Source organism: Scyliorhinus canicula, chromosome 18 (assembly GCF_902713615.1).
Source record: "Scyliorhinus canicula chromosome 18, sScyCan1.1, whole genome shotgun sequence".
In the NCBI taxonomy this organism is placed as follows: Eukaryota; Metazoa; Chordata; class Chondrichthyes; order Carcharhiniformes; family Scyliorhinidae; genus Scyliorhinus; species Scyliorhinus canicula.
The window spans coordinates 124,978,917-125,001,199 of NC_052163.1; the positions used below are offsets into that span (position 1 = coordinate 124,978,917).

Genomic DNA, 22,283 nt, shown 5'->3' on the forward strand with positions numbered 1-22,283 from the left:
GGTGTCGTAAGACTTCTTACTGTGCTCACCCCAGTCCAATGCCAGCATCTCCATGTCACATCTAACCCAGAAGACTGCCCTCTACTGCATCAGTATGGCATTTCACTCCCACCCCATTTTCCACACCAGCCAATCTGTGGCCACCCATTTATTCCTCCACAGCCATCAAGCAAGCAAGTAAAAGGAGTCCAGCTGCTCAGACCTGTTGAGCTTGGGATCCTGACGGTCACCAGTCTGAGCAGGAGAGTTCCCCAGTGATCCGGGTTTGACTTGAGCCGATATGGCCATGGGTGAACGGGCCATGCCTAATTTGTAGCCCCACAATGTGCGGCCAATGATATAGAGGATATGGCAATTCCTATACGTGAATAATGCTCAACCCTTCTGTAAAAACATGCGATCCAATTTTCTGATAGGCCATCATTTTCAGGTTCCCTACATAGAACAGTACAGCACAGAACAGGCCCTTCAGCCCTCAATGTTGTGCCGAGCAATGATCACCCTACTCAAACCCACGTATCCACCCTATACCCGTAACCCAACAACCCCACCCTTAACCTTACTTCTTAGGACACTACGGGCAATTCAGCATGGCCAATCCACCTAACCCACACATCTTTGGACTGTGGGAGGAAACCGGAGCACCCGGAGGAAACCCACGCAGACACGGGGAGGACGTGCAGACTCCGCACAGACAGTGACCCAGCCGGGAATCGAACCTGGGACCCTGGAGCTGTGAAGCATTTATGCTAACCACCATGCTACCGTGCTGCCCTAACATCTAACTGAACATCTTATACACTGATGCGGTTTACATATAAATAAAAAAATGGTACGCCATTTTATTTAGTGCAATTTTTAAATATTTGTTCATGGGACGTGGAAGTCACCGGCTCAGCCAGCATTTATTGCCCATCCCTAATTGCCCATGTGAAGATGGTGGTGGGCCACCTTCTTGAGCTGCCTCAGTCCATGAGGTGTAGGTACACCCACAGTGCTGTTAGGGAGGGAGTTCCAGAATCCTGACCCTGATGTATTTCCAGGTCAGGATGGTGGGTGACTTGGAGCAGGAATCAAACTGCGGTTAAAGACCATGCTTTCCTTTAGTCCATGCCCCATGAACAAATATTTAAAAATTGCACTAAAAAATGGCGTACCATTTTTTTATTTGTATGTGAATCGCATCAGTGTATAAGATGTTCAGTTCGATGTAGGGAACCCAAAAATGATGGCCTATCAGAAACTTGGATCGCATGTTTTTACAGAAGGGTTGAGCACTATTTACCTTTCCGTCACTTTGTGAGTTTGGCTGGCAGTTTGCATCCAGCTCTTTCCCCATGCATCCACCCCCTAGTCTCACCTGGAGCTGGGTTAAAGAAGCGGATTTTAAACAAAACCTGTTTAAACAGAGAGGGAAAAAGAAGCTGTGACACTGAGATAACCAAAATTGGTCGGCGCAAAGCGATATGGTCAGAGAAAGAAGAAATCCGCTTGAGAAAGTGATCGATTGCTGATTGTGGGGGAGGGGTTTAATTTCTATGAGCTGACACAATGTGCTGGTATATAAAAAAAACCCACGTGGACCTCGGGGTGTGCCATCGTGCTCGATACCCAATCATGTACCTTCTGAAGTGCAGTCACGATTACAATGCAGGAAAGGCGACAGCCAATTTATGCACAGCAGGATCCCACAAACAAGGTCAGAACGGTAGCACAAGTGGCTCGCACTGTGGCTTCACAGCACCAGGGTCCCATGTTCGATTCCCTGGTTAGAGGGGTTATTGGGTTACGGAGACAGGGTGGAAGTGAGGACTTAAGTGGGTCAGTGCAGACTCGATGGGCTGAATGGCCTCCTTGTGCACTGTATGTTCTATGTTCTAAAACCACGGCAACGACCCGATAATCCCTTTTTGTGAGGTCAATTGAGGGATAAATATTGGCCAGGCGACTGGGGGTTGCTCCCTTGCTTTTGTTCAGAATAGTGTTGTGGGATCTTTGATGTCTACTTGAGATAAGGTTTAACAGCTCACCTGACAGTGCAGCACTCCCTCAGTACTGAATTGACGTACCGGTTTTAATTTCTTAGTGGCTAATAAAACAAGAGTAACAATAAAAGTTAATTTCTTTGTGCTCAAGGCCCGGAGTGGGGTTTGAACCCACAAACTCTCTGGCTCCGAGAGAGGCTTGCTCCCAGTGGAGCAAACATTAATTTGAGCTGAGGTATGTTGGGTGTTTCCGGATTTAATATATTATGGCATGGGCCAGTGTTTGTCACCTTTCCAACTCTGAAATGCTACTTCCGCCTACTAATGGTTCCAGCAATCTGTTCGTCCACCAGTCAGCCTTGCGCCCTGGCTGAGAGGTCACTGATGGCTGCAATACATGAAAGATCTTTTCAGCCTCAATACTTTTGGAAGGGAGGGCGGGAAGGGATAAAGGACACTTGTTGGGATTCGATGTGCAGGTTAGGTGGATTGGCCATGATAAATTGCCCTTAGTGTCCAAAATTGCCCTTAGTATTGGGTGGGGTTACTCGGTTATGGGGATAGGGTGGAGGTGTTGACCTTGGGTAGGATGCTCGTTCCAAAAGCCGGTGCAGACTCGATTGGCCGAATGGCCTCCTTCTGCACTGTAAATTCTATGAATCTGCCCAGGATGAGGTGCCACCCAGTTCTGACCTGGCTCCACGTGCCTCCATTTTTGAGCTTTGACGTTAAAATCGGGTCACAGTGCGCAAAACGGGCCTTGCATCAGCCGTTAGGATGTGCGTCCCGTGTATGGCGTGGAAGTGCAGACGGCAAGTGGTCACTGTCCCATAAACACCTGAGCACAAGGAAGAGCAGTCACATTATAAATATGGGGAGGGGTCAGCGGAGATGGAGGTTGTTTGATGTGTGTGTGTGTGTGTGTGTGTGTGTGTGTGTGTGTGTGTGTGTGTGTGTGTGTGTGTGTGTGTGTGTGTGTGTGTGTGTGTGTGTGTGATCAACAAAATGAAGGGGGGGGGCTCTCTTGACTCATCATTGAACTTCTAATTGTGGTAATTAGTGCCACAGGAGTCATATTTTATACGTGAAGCTTCACTAATTGCTACCTGGGTTATTTGTCTCACTCTTGTGAGTCAGCCAGGCAGAATGACTAAATGCAGGAGCCCGTTTCCTATTTCAGATTCTTGTGGGCACCCATCCCCCTCCTAGTAGCTTTCTTAATCTGAACAGAGGAGCCAACCTCGATGCATCAACAGATAAACTATGATGAGTGGAGAAGACTCAGTAGGCGGTATATACATAATTCAGTGCAAAACACGGTGTCTTAGAACAAAGCAAATGAGCGCAGAACAAATGATGTATTTTAGCCCACCTGATGCCCCTCTAACAGTTCTTCTGTGTGTGCTGGTGACGCGTGTAGAGTATGTGGCTGGCCCCTGTGGTTACTCTCATTTCTGTCACAAATATATTCTTGTGCAGAGCGGAGGCAGGGCTGGTGACTTGAGCTGCGGGTCTCTCGAGAGCTTGGGCTGCTGGATCGCAACGGCAGGCCTCGAGTATCCGAACAGGCCCGAGCACGCTGGCTGCTGGATAGGCCTGTTCTTGTTACCAGCTGTGAATCTAGTGACATGTTACCTTACAGCTCGTGGACCCCTAATGCCCAATTCAGGACCTCACCCCGACAAAGCTGGTAGTCAACCATTGCCCCCCCCCCCCGCCCGGGCTCAGAAACAGGAGACTTCCCAGCTTCGTGAATCCAACCATTAAAACTGGTTGCACGTTATTATAAAATATAAAAGTGCAGGCCTGATGTATGATTGTCAGAGGGGGGGTGGGGGGGCTGGCTGATATAGTAGTTGGAGTGGGCGACCCCCGGGCGAGTACAGGGGCTGACGGGTGAGATTGGGCACAGGGCCTGCTTCTGTGCTCCAACACTGTTTAATTTTAAAAAAACATCCTTCCAGCCCTCATTGCTCACCTATCTTCCCCCCCCCCCTCCCCCACAACACATGCCCAATGCCCCATCCATGCCAACTATTGTCAACCCATACCCTACCCGTGTCCATATATCCACCCCATGGCCCCACAGCCCCCTCCAACTTAGTGTCTACTTATGCCACCACGTAACCTCTATCCTCCAAGCTTTGCAATTACCCCCTGCATGCCAACTTGGCTAGTATCCTTTGACAGTTCCTCGACTGATCGACGGTTCCTGGACAACCTGATGGTTCCGGGACAGCTTGACCATTCCAAAGAGCTTGTGTGTAAATTCTAACAATCCCAACCGGTGTCTTGCCACCCTCCAAAGGGTCCCAGAACTCTTCCAAAGTTGTCCCAGGACCCAATCGAAAGGGCTATTCGAAGAATCCACCAAGTTCAAACCTCCTTTTTCCTGGCCTGCTTTGTGCACTCTGGGATTCATACCGCCGGGCTTCAAAAACTGGAACTCCATGGAGGCAACCGGAGATGTAAAGGGCCAGTTGACTTTGCGAGGTGTACATGCGCGAACCACTGCTGGCCATTTAGGTGCCTGTTCAGAAATTGATTCGGTGAGTTCACAGGAGATGGCACCCGGTGTCTGCTGGCTCTCCAGGCATATAGCAGAGCACCCATTGCCTCAATTAAATAATGTCCAATGTCACTGGACTAATAATGCACGGGCCCGGACTAATGTTCTGGAGACACAAGTTCAAATCCCAACATGGCAGCTGGGGGGATTTAAATTCAATTTATTGATAAAATGTGAGTCTCATTAAAAACGATCATAAAACTACTGGACTTGTCAATTAAACTCCATCTGGTTCAATGATGCCCTGAGGGGAGGAAATCGGCCATCCTTACCCTGCCTGGTTTACACATAACTCCAGATCCACAGCATCGTGATTGCCTCTTAACTGCCCTCTGAAATGGCCTAGCAAACCACTCCGACGTATCAACCTGCGACAGTGGCAACATCGCACAGACTGGAATGGGTCAAGAAGGGGGGTGGCAAGGTGGGGCAGTGGTTAGCACTGCTGCCACACGGCACCGAGGACCCGGGTTCGATCCCAGCCCTGGGTCAATGTGGAATTTGCACATTAATCTTCCCGTATTTGCGTGGGTCTCGCCCCCACAACCCAAAGATGTGCAGGGTATGTGAATTGACCACACTAAATTGCCCCTGAATTGTAACTTTTAAAAACAAGGCATCTCAACATGTTTTCTGAAGGGCAATTGGGGATGGGCAATAAATGATAATCTTGTCAGTCACACTGACATCCAGGAACAAAAAATAAAAAAATCCCAACCTGTTGGGCACCAGTGACACACCACCCTCTTCCGTCCACTGTATAGGTGCCTGAAAGAACAGCAAAGTCCAATGAATGGCCTTTCCAACAGGCTGTGCTGCTAAATATGAATACTCCATGTGGTACAACACCCATCAAACCCGAAGGACCCCGGGGCCGCTCCACTGGCTGCCCTGATCTCAGTCGAGAGCCGCGACAAGCTGCTATAATTGGCCTCAGCACCCCTTGGCAATAGAGGAGAGAAAGCGCCCAGGGAATCTGGAACCCACTGCCTGAAAGTGGTGGTAGAGGCGGTGTGGTATTATCACAAATGTAAGAACTGCAAGGGTTAATGAAATGTCTAGATCAGCCACTAGAGGGAGATAGAGTTACAAGTATATAAGGCATTGATGTTAAGCCTTGTGGGGAGAGAAGGGAAGGAGTTGGCTGGAGTACAGACTGAAGGAAAGATAGTGTGAGTAAGAGCAGGTCATAGTTTATAATAGTGTAGTGATTAGTTGTAGGTGAGTGTAAATTATACGTTAATTATCTACTGTATTATTATCTATGATGATTTCTCCTGCTTATTGCTGTCTATAGGGCTGGTTTAGCACAGTGGCCTAAACAGCTGGCTTGTATTGCAGAACAAGGCCAGCAGCGCCGGTTCAATTCCCGTACCGGCCTCCCCGAACAGACGCCGGAATGTGGCGACGAGGGGATTTTCACAGTATCTTCGAAGCCTACTTGTGACAATAAGCGATTATTATTATTATTACTATTATTATTTATTGTTGATCTGAACTGGAAAGTTTGTGTGTGGGCGAATGTTGAGTGACCACAAGATGAGGTTGGGCTTCGATGTCCCTTGTGCCAAGTGGGCTAACATTTCCTGCTGAAGTTCACATGGGTGAATAAAGACCACACGGGCGGGTACCAGAGGCAGGTGGCACCCTGGGGAAAGAAACAGTGTCTTGAGGAGCGGATTGGGGTAAATGGAAGGGGAAAAATACCGAAGTAGAAAGTAGAATCATAGAATTTCACAGTGAAAAAAGGAGGCAGTAATTGCATAATCTCTGCTTCAATTCACAGTGACCATTTAGCAAGTCAAAACACACATTGCGGTGACTATCTCGAGAATTTGCATTCTAAATCCAGGTCGCGAGCTGCAATCATATTACGTGCCAAACTCTTTATTTATTGAATTTCCATTACAATGTACATAATCCCTAACTTGTTATAAATTTTAAAATGGAGGAGATTGCCTCGGCAGCCTTCGAGGTGTTAGATCAAAAATGTAAAGTAATGATTTTTTTTTGTGTGGTTGGTGACCTTGCTCAGCGCTCTCAATCAATGTAATAATAAATGGCTTCAAGTGAAGGCACTTTGTACAGAGGGCAAATCTAATACCACTCGGTGGGGATAGGTTCTCCAGCTGAAAACCCAAAGAAAGGGAGAGCATTGGAAGCCGGGTGCCCCTCTGGGAGGACAAGCGTGTAATAAGGGAGTGAGGCGGACATTTTGTGTTTACAAGCTGCACTTAACTGCAACCTGCTGTGTGAAATGTAAAAATATCCCCCGTCTCTCTTCTCCCTGTCAGCAGCAGAGGGCAATGTTCTTGGAGGTCTCTGGTCTGACGGTAGCTTCTGCTAGCTCTGCGCCCGATGGAGAATGGTGGCAGGCGGAATGGTGGAGAGCATGGCCGAGTCTGCTTGAGCAACGGCCCCCTGGAGCTCTAACAGCGCCTCACCTGTAGTAATAATAATCTTTTCTCACAAGTAGGCTTACATTAGCACTGCAGTGAAGTTACTGTGAAAAGCCCCTAGTCGCCACATTCCGGCGCCTGTTCGGGTACACGGAGGGAGAATTCAGAATGTCCAATTCACCTAACGGCGCGCCATTTGGGACTTGTGGGAGGAAACCGGAGCACCCGGAGGAAACCCACGCAGACACGGGGAGAACGTGCAGACTCCGCACAGACAGCGACCCAAGCCGGGAATCGAACCTGGGACCCTGGTGCTGTGAATGAACAGTGCTAGCCACTGTGCTACCCATCCCTCCTTCCCCATGCCCACCAACCTTCCTCCTCCTCACTTTATCCCTCACCACCTGCCACCTTAAATCCACCCCCCCCCCCCACCTCCACCGTCTTCATGCCACCGCCCACTTCAGCGCCCCCTCTGCTCACTAAATAAAATTCGCTGGCATGTGTGGGAGCTTTCAGTGTGCAAACTGGCTGCTGCCTTCACTAAGTCACACCCCGAGCTACACTCCAAAAATCGTTCACTTGTCGTGTGGCTGCAAAAGGCACCATGAAAATCGCAACCTTCATTTTCCCATCACCGCCATACCTCCTCTTTATCTCCCTCCAACTCCCTCTTTCTCTCTCCACCCCCACCACCTCCCCCACCCCCCCACACACACACACACAAAAACACAGCCATGTCATTGATCGATTGCCACCGTCGCTTAGCGTGCCCCGAGGGCTGGGAAAGTATTGATTTCTGGGGAAATAAAGAAGGGAGCTCTTCTGGGTAAATACTCTTGGCCGGCTGCTTTCTGGGAACTGGCTGTCAGTGACCTTGCTGACGCTGCTATCATAATACAAATAAATGGAAGTCTCGCAGGGACAGGAACTGCTCCCAGCTTTCTGGACTGATTTCATGGCCATAATTTGTTCTGCTGCATTGCTCTATCAATCAAGCTGAATATGTGTGCACATCAAAAGGCAGGCGCCGTGCCAGTGAAATGAAGCTGGCAAGGTGCCCAGTGACAAACAATGAAGGAGAACACAATTTTCATGTGCTACTGAAGCGTGTGTACGTTTGTGACTGATCGCTGCTGCAACCCAGCCCATCGATCCATATAATGGCAAATAATGCTCACCGAGGTATCTTAACGACTTGCTGTGGGTCAGCGCTAATTTTCTCATTTATCTTTCGTTTAATAGACTTTTATTTTCCCTCCTCCCCCACACCCCGCCATCACTCTTAATTTTTTTTATATTGCTCGGATCGTCTTGCATCATGGGAGATTTTCTCCCCTCCTCCGCTCCCAAATGTTGTGCTTTTTTTTTAAAGCAATTGCGCTTGTACAGGCGATAAACACAGTGGCAGCAGGATAAGCCCTAATTGGAGTGCATGTGTAACAAGGTTTAATTATGGTGTGAATCTTAATGACTTGTCTCCTGTCTGCGTTTCCACGGCCAGTCAATTAGAAGCAATATTTCTGTTATAGGTCTGTTTATGTTGGATGTTGTACCTCTGCAAAGAGGGTAAAAGGGAGCCTCAAATTCCCCCCCCACCCCGCCCCTCACGTCCATTCCTGTCAGCACCATGGGTGGACCTACGCCACACAGACTTTCAGGGGTTCAAGAAGGTGACACGCCACCGCCGTCTCGAGGGCAATTAGAGATGGGCGATAGGGGCGGCACGGTGGCGTAGTGGTTAGCACTGCTGCCTCACGGCGCCGAGGATCCGGGTTCGATCCCCGCCCTGGGTCTCTGCCCGTGTGGAGTTTGCACATTCTCCCCGTGTCTGTGTGGGTCTCACCCCCACAACCCAAAGATGTGCAGGGAAGGTGGATTGGCCACGCTAAATTGCCCCTTAATTGGGGAAAAAAAAATAATAGGGCACTCTAAATTTTTCAAAAAGAATTTTAACGAAGAGATTAGCGATAAATGCTGGCATCACAGATGCTCACATCCCGCGAAAGAATTTTTGAAAGCCTCTTCCCCCGACCACCGCAAGCAGCAGCGAGGTGAATAATAATAATATTTATTGTCACAAGTAGGCTTACATTAACACTGCAATGAAGTTACTGTGAAAAGTCCCCAAGTCGTTTGACCCTCCTTTGGTTAACGTCGGTTGGTAACAGTCAGGAACGCAAAGAACCATCTGCCCGTCTCCAAAAATTGTCCCAGGGCCATTTCTCTCTTTTGGACCTGGACATTTTCAATAACATCCGGCAACTTGCGAAGAAAGGTCCGGCCATGAGGAATAATGGGACATTTCCCCAAAGTCCATGTGTAATGGTTCAATGAAGCTGTATTATTGGTGCCTGCCTATCTGGACGAGCGCTCCTGGACGAGTCAGGCTACCCCTGAAGGACTCAATCCGTGGCCACATATTTTGGAGTTTAAAGGATGGATTTACGGAACGTCGTTATTTTAAACTGGTTGACGGCAACTTTGTTAAAAATAAATGTTTAAAATCCACCTAACCAGCGCATCTTTGGGTTGTGGGGGTGAAACCCACGCAGACACGGGGAGAATGTGCAAACTCCACACGGACAGTGACCCGGGATTCGAACCCGGGTCCTCAGCGCCGCAGTCCCAGTGCTAACCGCTGCGCCACATGCCGCCCCGGGTCATGGCAACTTTAAAATAAAGCTGATCGGAAAATCCAGCCCGAATCTGTCCGCCAGCGGAATGAGATTTGCGGCCAAAACGGCACTTTCCCGAGGGTTTGATTTTGACCTTTTCCGGGCTATAGGAATCACCCCTAGGCAGTCCCTAGTGGTACTCATTTTTGCAAGGGTCGTCCTTTTTAATTTCCTCCCTGTTTCACTGGCTGGGAAGCCCAAGGGTTTGGGCGGGCTTGGTTGAGAGCGCATTTGGAAATCATTTATTTAATCGTAGAATGCACTGGCAGTCTCCTGGGTGACTCGTTAATGAAATGTTTATGATTGTTAGACTCAACCCCAGCCCCTCCCCCCCCCTCCCCCCCCCTCCCTTTCTCTGCCCACTTCCCAAGACTCTCCCCACTGGCAGCTAACTGGCCGAATTGGAAACGCTGATTTGCAGTTAGGTAGCAGCAGCAGCAGCATGCCGTGTCATGTCCTGTAGATACCATTGCCATGACAACAGCCTCGCTAGCTCTAATTGTATTGATTCCTCAAAACAGCCGGAAGTTGATAATGAGGCCTTTGGCAAGAGACATTGTGAGGCCTCTTTATTTCCTGATTTGATCCAAAGATGCTAGCGTCTGTCAAGATTAAAATGTTTGTGTGTGTGTGTGTGTTTTTGTCATTTATATATTTTTTGGCTTTTTCCCTGAACGATGAACTGCTCCCGGCTTGCCTGTGCTGCTTTGTGAGCAGGTATCAGACCACAGAATGGTTCCCTGGTGGCTCAGCAAGCTGATACAGGGAGATGGTTAAACCGTGCTCACACCGGCAAGGCCCCAGATTGCAGATTGGATTTCTGGGCAAGTGTGTGGAGAGACACTTTTTTTTTTAGAGAGAGAGAGAGAGCTTCAGGGGGAGAGGGAAATCAGCCTCCGTTGCCACAAACTGATTATGTCAAACTGATGCCCTGTCTGATCGCTCAGGTCGAGCTCGAAAGGTCTTGTGGCAATATTTCAAAGTCAGAGTTCTGCCTGGTGTCCCCACTCAATACATGGCCTTCAACCAGCATCGCTAAAACTGATTATCCAACATTGGTGTGCAAGCTGCTGCATTTGTTTCTATTTTACAACAGTGAGTGCTCCCCAAAACTCATTTCATTGGCTACAAGGTGCTTTGCGATATCCTGGGGTTGTGAAAAGCGATATATCGATGCAAGACCACTCCTCGCTCTCGTACTGTCCCGCTGTCTCAAGAGGGCAGGTGAACAATCGGACATGGTGATTGCGAACCCATAGTTCAGCAGGAGGGAAGGGCAGAACATTAGCACGAGGAGGAAGGAAAGCCACTAAAATGGAAAGTACCCAGGCTCACCCAGCAGCTTTCCATGCCCATCAATCCCGTGATGGCACATCTAAAGCTAGTAGCCTGTCAACCGAGGATTCACGCGCAACCGTTTGTCCAAACACCGGCCAGATCTGAGCAGTGGCGTGTAGCTCTACCCGAGCCCTGTTACCAGCTGTACGCTCGGTAGGGGTTGGGGACTGAGATCAGGACAGGCTATGCAGTTGGGGGGGGGGGGGGGGGGGGGTGAGGGGCAATCACTTTGACATTTGTGAAGCTGGGGTCGCCGATGTGTTTAGGCCCTCCCCCTCTCAGTGCCAGTCCAATCCCCCCACCCCCCTATGTGTGGGTGGATTGCAATCTGGATCATGCCCAACCACCCAGCGGGACTTGCACCTCGGACGGGATTCTCTCAGCCCAGGGCCGGGCCGGAGAATCCCCGCGACTGGCGTGAATCGCACCACGCCGCCCCGATGCTGGCACGCGATGCTGTGGAGAGTTGGCGCAGCGCTGGTCGCGGGCCCCTCTGCGCGGCCGGCCCGCCGATTCTTGGGCCGGGATGGACCGAGCGGCCGCAGACCCTTCGGTGCCGAGTCCCGCCGACACCGTCCACACCTGATCTCAGCTGGCGGGAACTCCGCATTGAAGGGTCGGGGAGCGGAGGGAGGGTCCGACCCCGGTGGGGGGGGGCTCCCATGTGACCCGGCCTGCGATCGGGACCCACTGATCGGCGGGCCGGCCTCTCTATCTCCCGGCCTCCTTTCTTCCGTGCTGGCGCCGGTACTCCTGCGCCATGTTGGGTCGGGGCCGGCGCGGACAAGGGAGACACCGCGCATGCGCGGAAATCGCGCCGGTGGGATTGCGCATGTGCGGGTTCGCGCCAGACCCACTGTGCATGCGTGCATCCCCCGGCGCCCGTTCCATGGCCGGATCAACAGCTGGAATGCCGTGAACCGCTCCAGCGCTGTGCCGCCCCCCCCCCCCCGGACGAGAAACTCGACGGCATTTCCAAAGGCGTCAACACTTAGCCTCAGGATCAGAGAATCCTGCGCCACGTTTCCCGCCGGAGACCGCACTTCAAAATGTTTTAGGAGCAATTTTTGGGGTTTCGGAAGACCCGGGAGTCCAGGGTGAGAAAGAGGCCGATGTTTTGGCCTTTGCTTCCCTGATAGCCCGGCGACGAATATTATTGGCATGGAGGGACTCAAAGCCCCCGAAGACTGAGTGGTGGCTTGCGGACATGTCGAGTTTTCTGGGTATGGAAAAAATTAAGTTCGCCTTGAGGGGATCTGTACAGGGGTTCGCCCGGAGGTGGCAACCATTCATTGACTTCTTTGCGGGAGAGTGAGCGTCAGCGGGGGGTAGGGGTTAGAGTAGAGTAGAGTAGGAGGGATAAATTGGTGGGTAGTGCCGATGGGAAAGGAGCGGGCTTGTGCAGTATGTTACGATTGAAGTATTGATTGTACGTGGATGTTTGTACATTTTTGCCTTTTTTGCTTTCTTTTTGTTGATGCAATGCCGACATCGTTTACAATGCTGAAAAATACCTCAATAAAATTGTTTGTTTAAAAAAAAAAGAAATGTTTTGGGAGAATTGCACCCCAGATACTTCAAAAGCACTTCACTGACTGTAGTGCACTACAGGAAAGACAGTGGAAAAAACAATGAGTAGACGTGCGTTGATATAGTGGCTCTCGCAACCCCAGGACATTGCAAAGCTCCTTACAACCAATGACTTTCTTTCAAAGTGCAGTCGCTGTTGTAAAGTAGGAAACATGGCGGCCCATTTCTGCACAGCAAGCTCCCACAAACAGCAATGGTGAATAACCCGTTTTAATCTAGGTATTGCAACAGTTTCTTTAAACACATCATTGTTCCAGCTCCCTCAAGCAGCAACTCACTGAAGATCAGATCATCTGGGTTTTTTGGGGGTGATGGTGGTCAAAGGATGAATATTGACCGTGCGCATGGGTGCGAGGAGGGAAGGTTGGGGTGGGGATTGATATAAAGGGGTGGCACAGTGGTTAACACTTCTGCCTCACAGCACCAGTGTCCCAGGTTCGATTCTGACCTCAGGTGACTGTGTGGCTTTTACACGTTCTCCCCGTGTCTGCGTGGGTTTCCTCCGGGTGCTCCGGTTTCCTCCCACAGTCTTGTCCGGTTAGATGGGCAGGTTAGGTGAATGGGCCATGCTAAATTGCCCAAAGGTTAGGTGGCGTTACAGGGCTAGGAGTGGGGAAATTGGGCCGAGGCAGGGTGCTCTATCGGAGCAAGGGCCGGTGCAGACACGATGGGCTGAATGGCCTCCTTCTGCACTGTAGGGATTCTATTCTATTCTATTCAGTAAAGGACCCTCCAGCACTTCTTTGAAATGGTGCTGAGGCCACTATTTGCCCACCTAAGACGCAGATGGGGCCCCAATTTAGTGACATACCTGAGAGATGGCACCTCTGACAGTGCAGCACTCCCACAATTGCTGCACTGGAGCATCAGCCTGGCATGTGTGTGCTCGGATGCAGATGTATTCTAATACCCACATGGCCTCTTCAGCCAGACCATGCCCAATGTGAGAAAGGTTGTTAGATGTAATGGGAGTGCTGAATGAATAGATCAAACAGCCTGGGAATGTAATGTGAAGTGCTCTTAATAGCTTTTCATTCAGGGCGGACAAAAAAAAATGGAAAAATATCAATACAAAAACTGGGCTATCACCCTTGCGCAAACTAGAGTAATGTGCTCGTTAGCTATGGGCACCTCAATCACGAAGCCAGCCTTTCATGTAAATGAGTCAATCCTATTCAGGAGCATGGTGTCACCTGTTTCTGATTGCTGTGATAGCCGTGTTGTCTTTGTATTCTAATTACTCGCAGGAGATCTCAGTTCCCCTGCCCTCTTGTCCTACCCTCATGTGAATGACTGTGGTACAAAACATTGGGTTGTTATTGATAAAGAAGCTCCGTGAGTGATAGCAGTATGTGCATACAAAGCAGATCAGCTGCTGAAGCAGAGAGTTTGCAATGTAAACACAGCCCTCTCCATCTCCTCTCTCGCTGGCTGGGTGAGGGATCAGTGCCGGTGTAAAGCAGCCCTGCGCAGTGGTTTGCTTTTCTCTTTGTCGCTGCAACGGTTCGATGCCCGGATCAGCTGATGGGCTTTCCTCCATTGCCACTTTCTTCAATGGCTCTTCCGCCCTCAGTGGGCACAGACCAGCAATTGGGTTCGGTAGCTGAAAAATGGCACCGTGGCAGGTGGGATTCAGCATGATGCCTTCTTACTTGCCAACGTTCTAAATCCATTGCCCTTATTTTCAAATCCCTCTACTGTCCCGTCCATCCGTATCTGTGCGATCTTCTCCAGCCCCGCAACCCCTCCTGGGCTTTCTGCGCTGCCCCAATTCTGGTCTCTTGCACACGGTGACATGGTAGCACAGTGGTTAGCACTGTTGCTTCACTGCTCCAGGGTCCCAGGTTCGATTCCCGGCTTGGGTCACCGTCTGTGCGGAGTCTGCACTTTCTCCCCGTGTCTGTGTGGGTTTCCTCCGGGTGCTCCGGTTTCCTCCCACAAGTCCCAAAAGACATGCTGTTAGGTGAATTGGACATTCTGAATTCTCCCTCTATGTACCCGAACAGACGCAGGAATGTTGCCACTAGGGACGTTTCACAGTAACTTCATTGCAGCGTTAATGTAAGCCTACTTGTGGCACTAATAAAGATTATTATTATTATTAGTTGCAATGTTAACCGTATCACGATTGGCCGTTCACCGTTCCAGAGCTGCCTGGGCTCTGCTGCCTGGGCCCTGAGCCCTGGGCCCTGCTGCCAGGGCCCTGCTGCCTGAGCCCTGGGCCCTGCAGCCTGAGCCCTGCTGCCTGGGCCCTGCTGCCTGGGCTCTGCTGCCTGGGCCCTGAGCTCTGGGCCCTGCTGCCTGGGCCCTGAGCCCTGCTGCCTGGACCCTGAGCCCTGGGCCCTGCTGCCTGAGCCCTGGGCCCTGCCGCCTGGGCCCTGCTGCCTGAGCCCTGGGCCCTGCCGCCTGGGCCCTGCTGCCTGAGCCCTGGGCCCTGCAGCCTGAGCCCTGCTGCCTGGGCCCTGCAGCCTGAGCCCTGTTGCCTGGGCCCTGCTGCCTGGGCTCTGCTGCCTGGGCCCTGAGCTCTGAGCCCTGCTGCCTGGGCCCTGAGCCCTGGGCCCTGCTGCCTGGGCCCTGCTGCCTGGACCCTGAGCCCTGGGCCCTGCTGCCTGGGCCCTGCTGCCTGGACCCTGAGCCCTGGGCCCTGCTGCATGGGCCCTGAGCCCTGAGCCCTGGGCCCTGCTGCATGGGCCCTGAGCCCTGGGCCCTGCTGCCTGGGCCCTGAGCCCTGAGCCCTGAGCCCTGCTGCCTGGGCCCTGAGCCCTGGGCCCTGCTGCCTGGGCCCTGAGCCCTGAGCCCTGAGCCCTGCTGCCCGGGCCCTGAGCCCTGAGCCCTGCTGCCTGAGCCCTGAGCCCTGAGCCCTGCTGCCTGGGCCCTGAGCCCTGGGCCCTGCTGCCTGGGCCCTGAGCCCTGGGCCCTGCTGCCTGGGCCCTGCTGCATGGGCCCTGAGCCCTGAGCCCTGGGCCCTGCTGCATGGGCCCTGAGCCCTGAGCCCTGGGCCCTGCTGCATGGGCCCTGAGCCCTGCTGCCTGGACCCTGAGCCCTGGGCCCTGAGCCCTGCTGCCTGGGCCCTGAGCCCTGGAATCCCCTCCTTGCACCTTTCCACTTTCCTTTTTAACGCACCCCTTTGAAAGCTACCCGTTTGCACAAGCTTGTGGCCAGGTCTCTTGCATTGTCCTCGTGTGGTCCAGTGCCAAATCTGGTTTGATGGCTGTCCCTGTGAAACACCGTGGGATGATTAACGCCCAAAATAAACGCAAGTTGTTGCTGTTGCCACTGTACGTGTCATATTTAGCTGCCAGGCAATTAGGACAGCTCCTCGCTGGTTTCAAAAGAAGAAACAGTTGAAAGCATTCGGTTAGAATGCAGTTGACTGGAATATTTCCCCAGTTGTCCCAACATCATTTAACTTGTATGTACTGGCGGCTATCGATGTGTGACAGCCTGAGTTGCATTGACACACACCTATTATTTACTACTTGTTGTAATTTTGATTATTGCGATTTAGCACTTCCATGAATTAGAGGGGTGACGTTCATTTCTCAACCCATCAGCCCCCCCCCTCCCAACTTTTACCTCCATGATATAATCACGCATGCTAATGTAGGAAATGAATGAGAGCGTGTTAGCACTGAGGGACACACTCGAGCAGTTCAACTGCTGCCCAAGAATGAGGTTTGAACTGGCTGCAAAGCTCAGGAGAACGTTGCAGCCTGAGGCATTCCTTCTCCTTAATAATGCATTCAGTTTGTCAATTGCAAACGCCTTCCTGTTTGGAGTGTTCCCATCGCCTCCTGTATTACGGCCATTAACCGTCTCCTCTCTGACTACCAAAGTCTATTATTGCAACTCGCTGCCATATTCTAGTTGAATTTACAGTGCAGAAGCTGGTTGTTTAACCCAAATGATCCATGCCCATGTTTATGTATTGGCTCACTGCCTTGGGTGGCACAGTGGTTAGCACTGTTGCTTCACAGCGCCAGGGTCCCAGGTTCGATTCCCGGCTTGGGTCACTGTCCGTGCGGAGTCTGCACGTTCTCCCCGTGTCTGCGTGGGTTTCCTCCGGGTGCTCCGGTTTCCTCCCACAATTCCTGAAAGACGTGCTTGTTAGGTAATTTCTACATTCCAAATTCTCCTGCTGTGTACCCGAACAGGTGCCGGTTGTGGCGACTAGGGGCTTTTGACAGTAACTTAATTGCAGTGTTAATGTAAGCCTATTTGTGACAATAATAAAGATTATTATTATTAATGCTTGCCCCGGTCTCTCTGTTGGTCAGTGTTCCACACATTTTATAGCTGGAAAAAGAGGCACAATGTTTACCCCATTTACTCACTCTACACCAAGATAACCAGTGCAAGTCTCTTTAGTAAATGTCCATGCCTGTCTGTCTGTCTGAAGACAGAGCTGGAACTGTTTCTGCATGGCGAGGACAAGCAACAGTTACAGAATGGAGATACTTCAGGGTGTTAGGATACCGGACCAGACCCCAATGTTTGTTAGGATATCGGTCAAGAGCCCTAAACAGTTTTTCTATTTGTAAAATTGAGGAAAGGATACCTCACCGCAGGACTGATGACTCTAAACAATAGGTGTCTTTTATGTTAAATTTTAATTTAAACACAGAATGAACTACATTAACATCAAATAAATAGTTTTACAATTATCAGTTAAATTATACTTAAACAAAAGGAAAAACTTGAACTTACGATCTACATCTGCTGCTAATTCCAATTAAGCAACCCAATACAGTTCAAATGCCACTCATAAATAAAGTTGACAAAACAGGTTATTTGCTTAGCTTTGGAAATCTCTGGAGAGAGAGATCCCTTCAAGATCCAGTACACTTCTGCTCAACCTAACAACGTGTGGCAAAACTGCTATTCAACTTAAAATTCTCTAATGGACTGCAAAACTACAGACCGACCTGGTTCCTCCCATTAATGACACCATCTGCATCCCGCTAATTTCCATGGCCTGCTTAGCTAGGACTAGACACAAGCCCTAATAAATTATCTACACTCCAGGGAATCTCCATCAATCAAAACACTATTCCATTAGCCTTTTGTCTGGAACCAAGTAAGTGGTTAAAATCAATAATTATCTCACCATTTACAACTTCCTAATTACAGCTTTAGCAGGCATACTGCCGGTATGTATTTTAAAGCAGGGTTTTTAATAACGTTGCTGCAGCAAAGTATGAAATATAGTAGATAACAATTTCTGCCTGTATGTATACTGCCTGCATGGATTTTAAAGCAGGGTTTTAATAACGTTACTGCAGCAAAATATGAAATATAGTAGATAACAAGTTCTACATTCATCACAAGAGCAATCTCCTGGAGGTACTTAATTGCCACGGTGAATTTTATTTTTAAATCTAGTTTTGTGCCTTTCCCAGGAGATCGCATGGTTTGAGCTGGGGGAGTGTGAGTATTGTGAAGCACAAGATATTGCAACTGTGTGGGACGGTGAATGAAGCAGACTGTTTCATCATTGTTCGTACCTTTATGATGCTCTCTCGTTGTCTGTCTAGCTGGCCAAGCATCCATTTCAAGAAGAGGCTTTGTGCCTGTACAATTGTAAGGACCCTCTGCTTTATGACTGGTCCAAAAGTGGCCAATCAGATGACGTCACTAGTGTAGAAAGCAATACTGTGGTTTGTGGATGGTATATGGCTGATGTGGCAGGAAGTGCATGGAGATTTATATTCCGTTTCCCCTTCAACTTGTGAACATATTTATGCTGTAACTCGCACCTGTAATTTTTTTTTGTTTTGAAAATGTATTTCCATTTTCCTCTTGAAAGTTCACAGGATTGTTGCAGCACCGAAGAAGGCCATTTGGCCCATCATTGCTTGTGCCAGCTCTCTGAATGAGCAGTGCACCTAGTGCCACTCCAATGCCTTCTCCTCGTAACCCTGCACATTCTTCCTTTTCAGAAAATGAGCTAATCCTCGCTTGAATGCCTCGGCCGAACATGCCTCCATCGCCCGCTGGCTGTGCATTCCAAATGTTAATCACTCGCTGTGTGAAAAGGTTTCTCCTCGTGTCTCCACTGCTTCTTTGACTAGACACCTTTAAACCTGTGCCCCCTCATTCTCGACCCTTCCACCCAATGGGAACAGTTTCTCCCTAACTACTCTGTCCAGACCCCTCATGATTCAGAAAGTCCCCATCAAATCTCCTCTCGGATATTTGGCACTGACTCTCCCAATCGTCTCCACGGAAAGCATTCCCAACTTCCCCAATACACCTGCGCACCTGAGATTCATCGTCCCTGCAATCATTCTCGGGAATCTACACGTCTCTCCTCAAGTGTAGCGCCCAGAACTAGAGGCAATGAGTTCCTGTGCAGTCAACGCCTACCACCGCCCTCGCAGGCAGCCAGTTCCAGTTCACAATAATTTGCTGCAATTCCCCTCCCGGTTCTTGTGCCAATTATTTTAAACCTGGATCCTCCAGCCGAATCTCAAGCTAGCGGAAACTGTTTTTTCCCCCTATCTAATCCATTAAAACCCTTCACAACCCCAGACAGCTATTAAATCCCCCCCATAGGTTTTGCAGCTCTTAAGAGAAACAGTTATGGTTCCTTGTAACACGTCTACAGAACTAAATTTCCTCACCCCCCACCCCATACGAGTAAATCTTCTCCATGCCAAGGTAGTGTCCAGAATTGGATACAGTACTCCAGCTGGAGTCCGCCCAGTGATTTCAAAATGATTATAAATATTTACATTCTATGAAATATCTTCTTCAAGTTAAGAGGTACAAATAGGCCCTGGATCATAGTCCTGGGTAACTCTGATCTTTGTACCCCTGTCCCATTAGCTGTAATGAGTCGGGATGCCAAAAAGGACACGGTGACTGTGAGTGATGAGAATCGGACTCAGCTCCTCGAAGGTTGAAGAAGGAAACTGTCCTAACTTTAACAATGTGGATGTCATGATTAAAACTGTAGCAATTTCCAAACTTCACTTTTTTTTTTGTTGCAGGCAGAAATTGTGAAGAGACTGAGCACAATTTGTGCACAAATTATACCTTTCCTCTCTCAAGAGGTAAGTTTGCTTCTCTTGTTGTTAAACAGTACAAACTGGTGCATGGAAGGCTGAGTTTTAACTCCAGTGCAGCGACATCCAGCTCTGATGCATTGACACATCTTCGAAATGTAGGACGAGACCATTCTGTTCGAAACGTTGCTGGCCATTTGTTTAGGAAGCTTGCTTGTTTACATGGCGAGGCACGTGTAAACACACTTTCCAAAAACAGAAACCGCAAATCAATCGAAGGAAAGTTTTCAACAAGGAGACGCTCGATCACTAATGGTTGCTGTGTCCTCTGACTGGGCTCTAGGACACTGTGAAGTATTCAGACTAAAGTTCCTCCTTCAGTGGTTGATTGTTGCCCATTCCCACCCTCTCCCAATGACCGCCACCTACCAACCCCTGGAAAATGCCAGCAATGGTGGGGCAATGGCACAGGTAAGAGGTTGTTAAAACCTCATCCTGCCCAGTTTGAAAGCATATTTATGGTCGTTTTGCTGAAAGGCTGCCACAATCTTTACTTCCTTTGGAATAAATTAGTTGCTTTTTTCTTAAAAGAGAAGAAGTGATTGGCTGCTCATTGTTCCCCATAGTGTTTTTTTTCACCGGTTACATCAACCGGCCGTGTCACAGTGTGTTGACGTGGGCAGAAGTTGCACTCAGCACTTACTTCCAAAATAGCGAATGTTCCCGTCTTTAGGGCAATGCCAGAGGGCGGTATGTGTGAATTTTGTGTAACAGTTGGCTACCCTTTTGTCAGACTCACCTCAGGGGTTTGCATTAGCACTGGCAGGGGGAGTGGAAGATGGAATCTAGTGTATTTTAATTCAAAACTCAGTGAAGTGTGTAACGTGCTCAGGCAGCAGAGATATGAATGGCTCATGAATTGACACAGGACTGCTGTCAGGGGGGCTGGTTTAACAGATCACGTTTTCTTTGGGACAACGTTCTTCATGAGTAATAATGCAGCTGGATAATAACCATATGTGTTCTTGTTCCTTGGCCAAAATTAACTCTTTAATTCCCCCCCACCACCCAAAGCTTCTGGTGTGTGTGTACGTGTGTGTGTACGTGTGTGTGTACGTGTGTGTGTACGTGTGTGTGTACGTGTGTGTGTACGTGTGTGTGTACGTGTATGTGTACGTGTACGTGTGTGTGCACGTGTGTGTGTGCACGTGTGTGTGTGCACGTGTGTGTGTGTGTACGTGTGTGTTTGTGTGTGTGTGTGGTGTACGTGTGTGTTTGTGTGTGTGGTGTGTACGTATGTGTGTGTGCGTACGTGTGTACGCCAAGGACTGTGAGCTCAAGGCCCCACGTGGAAATCAGGGAACTACATCTAGGTGATACTCCAGGGCAGTAATAATCTTTATGATTGTCACAGGTAGGCTTACATTAACACTACAATGAAGTTACTGCGAAAACCCCTAGTCGCCACATTCCGGTGCCTGTTTGGGTACACAGAGGGAGAATTGAGAATGTCCAATTCACTGAACAAGCACGTCTTTCAGGATTTGTGGGAGGAAACCGGAGCACCCGGAGGAAACCCACGCAGACACGGGGAGAAGGTGCAGACTCCGCACATACAGTGACCCAAGCCGGGAATCGAACCCGGGACCCTGGCGCTGTGAAGCAACAATGCTAACCACTGTGCTACAGTGCCGCCCACTGCACTGTACTGCACTGTCACACATGCCACCTTCTGAATGAGGTTAAACTGAAACCCCGCCTACCTGTGAAGGTCAAATATCCCAAGGCACCATTTTGAAGAGGAGCAGGGGAGTCCAGTAAGAATCCCTACAGCACGGAAGGAGACCATTCGGCCCATCGGGTCTGCACCCACTCTCCGAAAGAGCACTCTACTGAAGCCCACCTCCCCACCCTATCCCCGTAACACTGCGCATTGATCATGGCCAATCCACCTCACCTGCACATCTTTGGACTGGAGAGAACCGGTGCACCCGGAGGAAACCCACGCAGAAATGGGGAGAAAGTGCAACTCCACACAGACATTCACCTGAGGCCGGAATCGAACCTGGGACCTTGGTGCTGTGAGGTAGCAGTGCTAACCGCTGTTCCACTGGTGCCCTGGCTAATATTTATCCCTGAACCTGAACCACAATTCAGGTTGCCCAGTCATTACCTATTTTATTTTTTGGGTGCTTGCTGTGTAAATTGGCTGCTGCATTTGCTACATTACAGCAGTGACTACTCGGCAGAAAGTCCTTCATTGGCTGTAAACATCTGTGGGCTGACATTTGCGAAGCTGCCAGAGTGATTATTTAAATTTGCTTTCACACCCAGGTTGATGCAGTTACAGTTACTGTTAAGTTTTACGCTCATAAGTGATTGTCACTGCAATTCTCATCACTCCTAATTGCTGCCGCGTTAAGGTCCAGTATGATAGCAGGCGGAGCGGGAATCAGTCTGGGTAGCCTGAATTTACAGTTTTATTTGATGGAGAGTCACCTAGTGCAGGCTCTCAGCTCAATGCAAGGAGTGAATTCAAATTTAGGAGGATGGCTGTGCCTAAATATATTCAACAATGTTTTGAATGTGCTAACCGTGAATGTGAACCTTGCTAAACACTGGTTTAGCACACTGGGCTAAATCGCTGGCTTTTAAAGCAGACCAAGGCAGGCCAGCAGCACGGTTCAATTCCCGTACCAGCCTCCCCGAACAGGCGC

General features: G+C 49.7%; 1 protein-coding gene across 12 annotated transcripts in view; it reads left to right on the top strand.

Annotated features, from left to right (window-relative positions):
- The window catches only part of LOC119953663 (transducin-like enhancer protein 4), a 214,066-nt gene that overhangs the window by 56,079 nt on the left and 135,704 nt on the right, over positions 1 to 22,283 (top strand). For all 12 annotated transcript variants that reach the window (XM_038778151.1, XM_038778153.1, XM_038778152.1 and 9 more), the window contains exon 5: positions 19,552 to 19,614. In XM_038778151.1, coding sequence (XP_038634079.1) covers positions 19,552 to 19,614 — 63 coding nt within the window. The remainder of the gene's footprint in view (positions 1 to 19,551; positions 19,615 to 22,283) is intronic.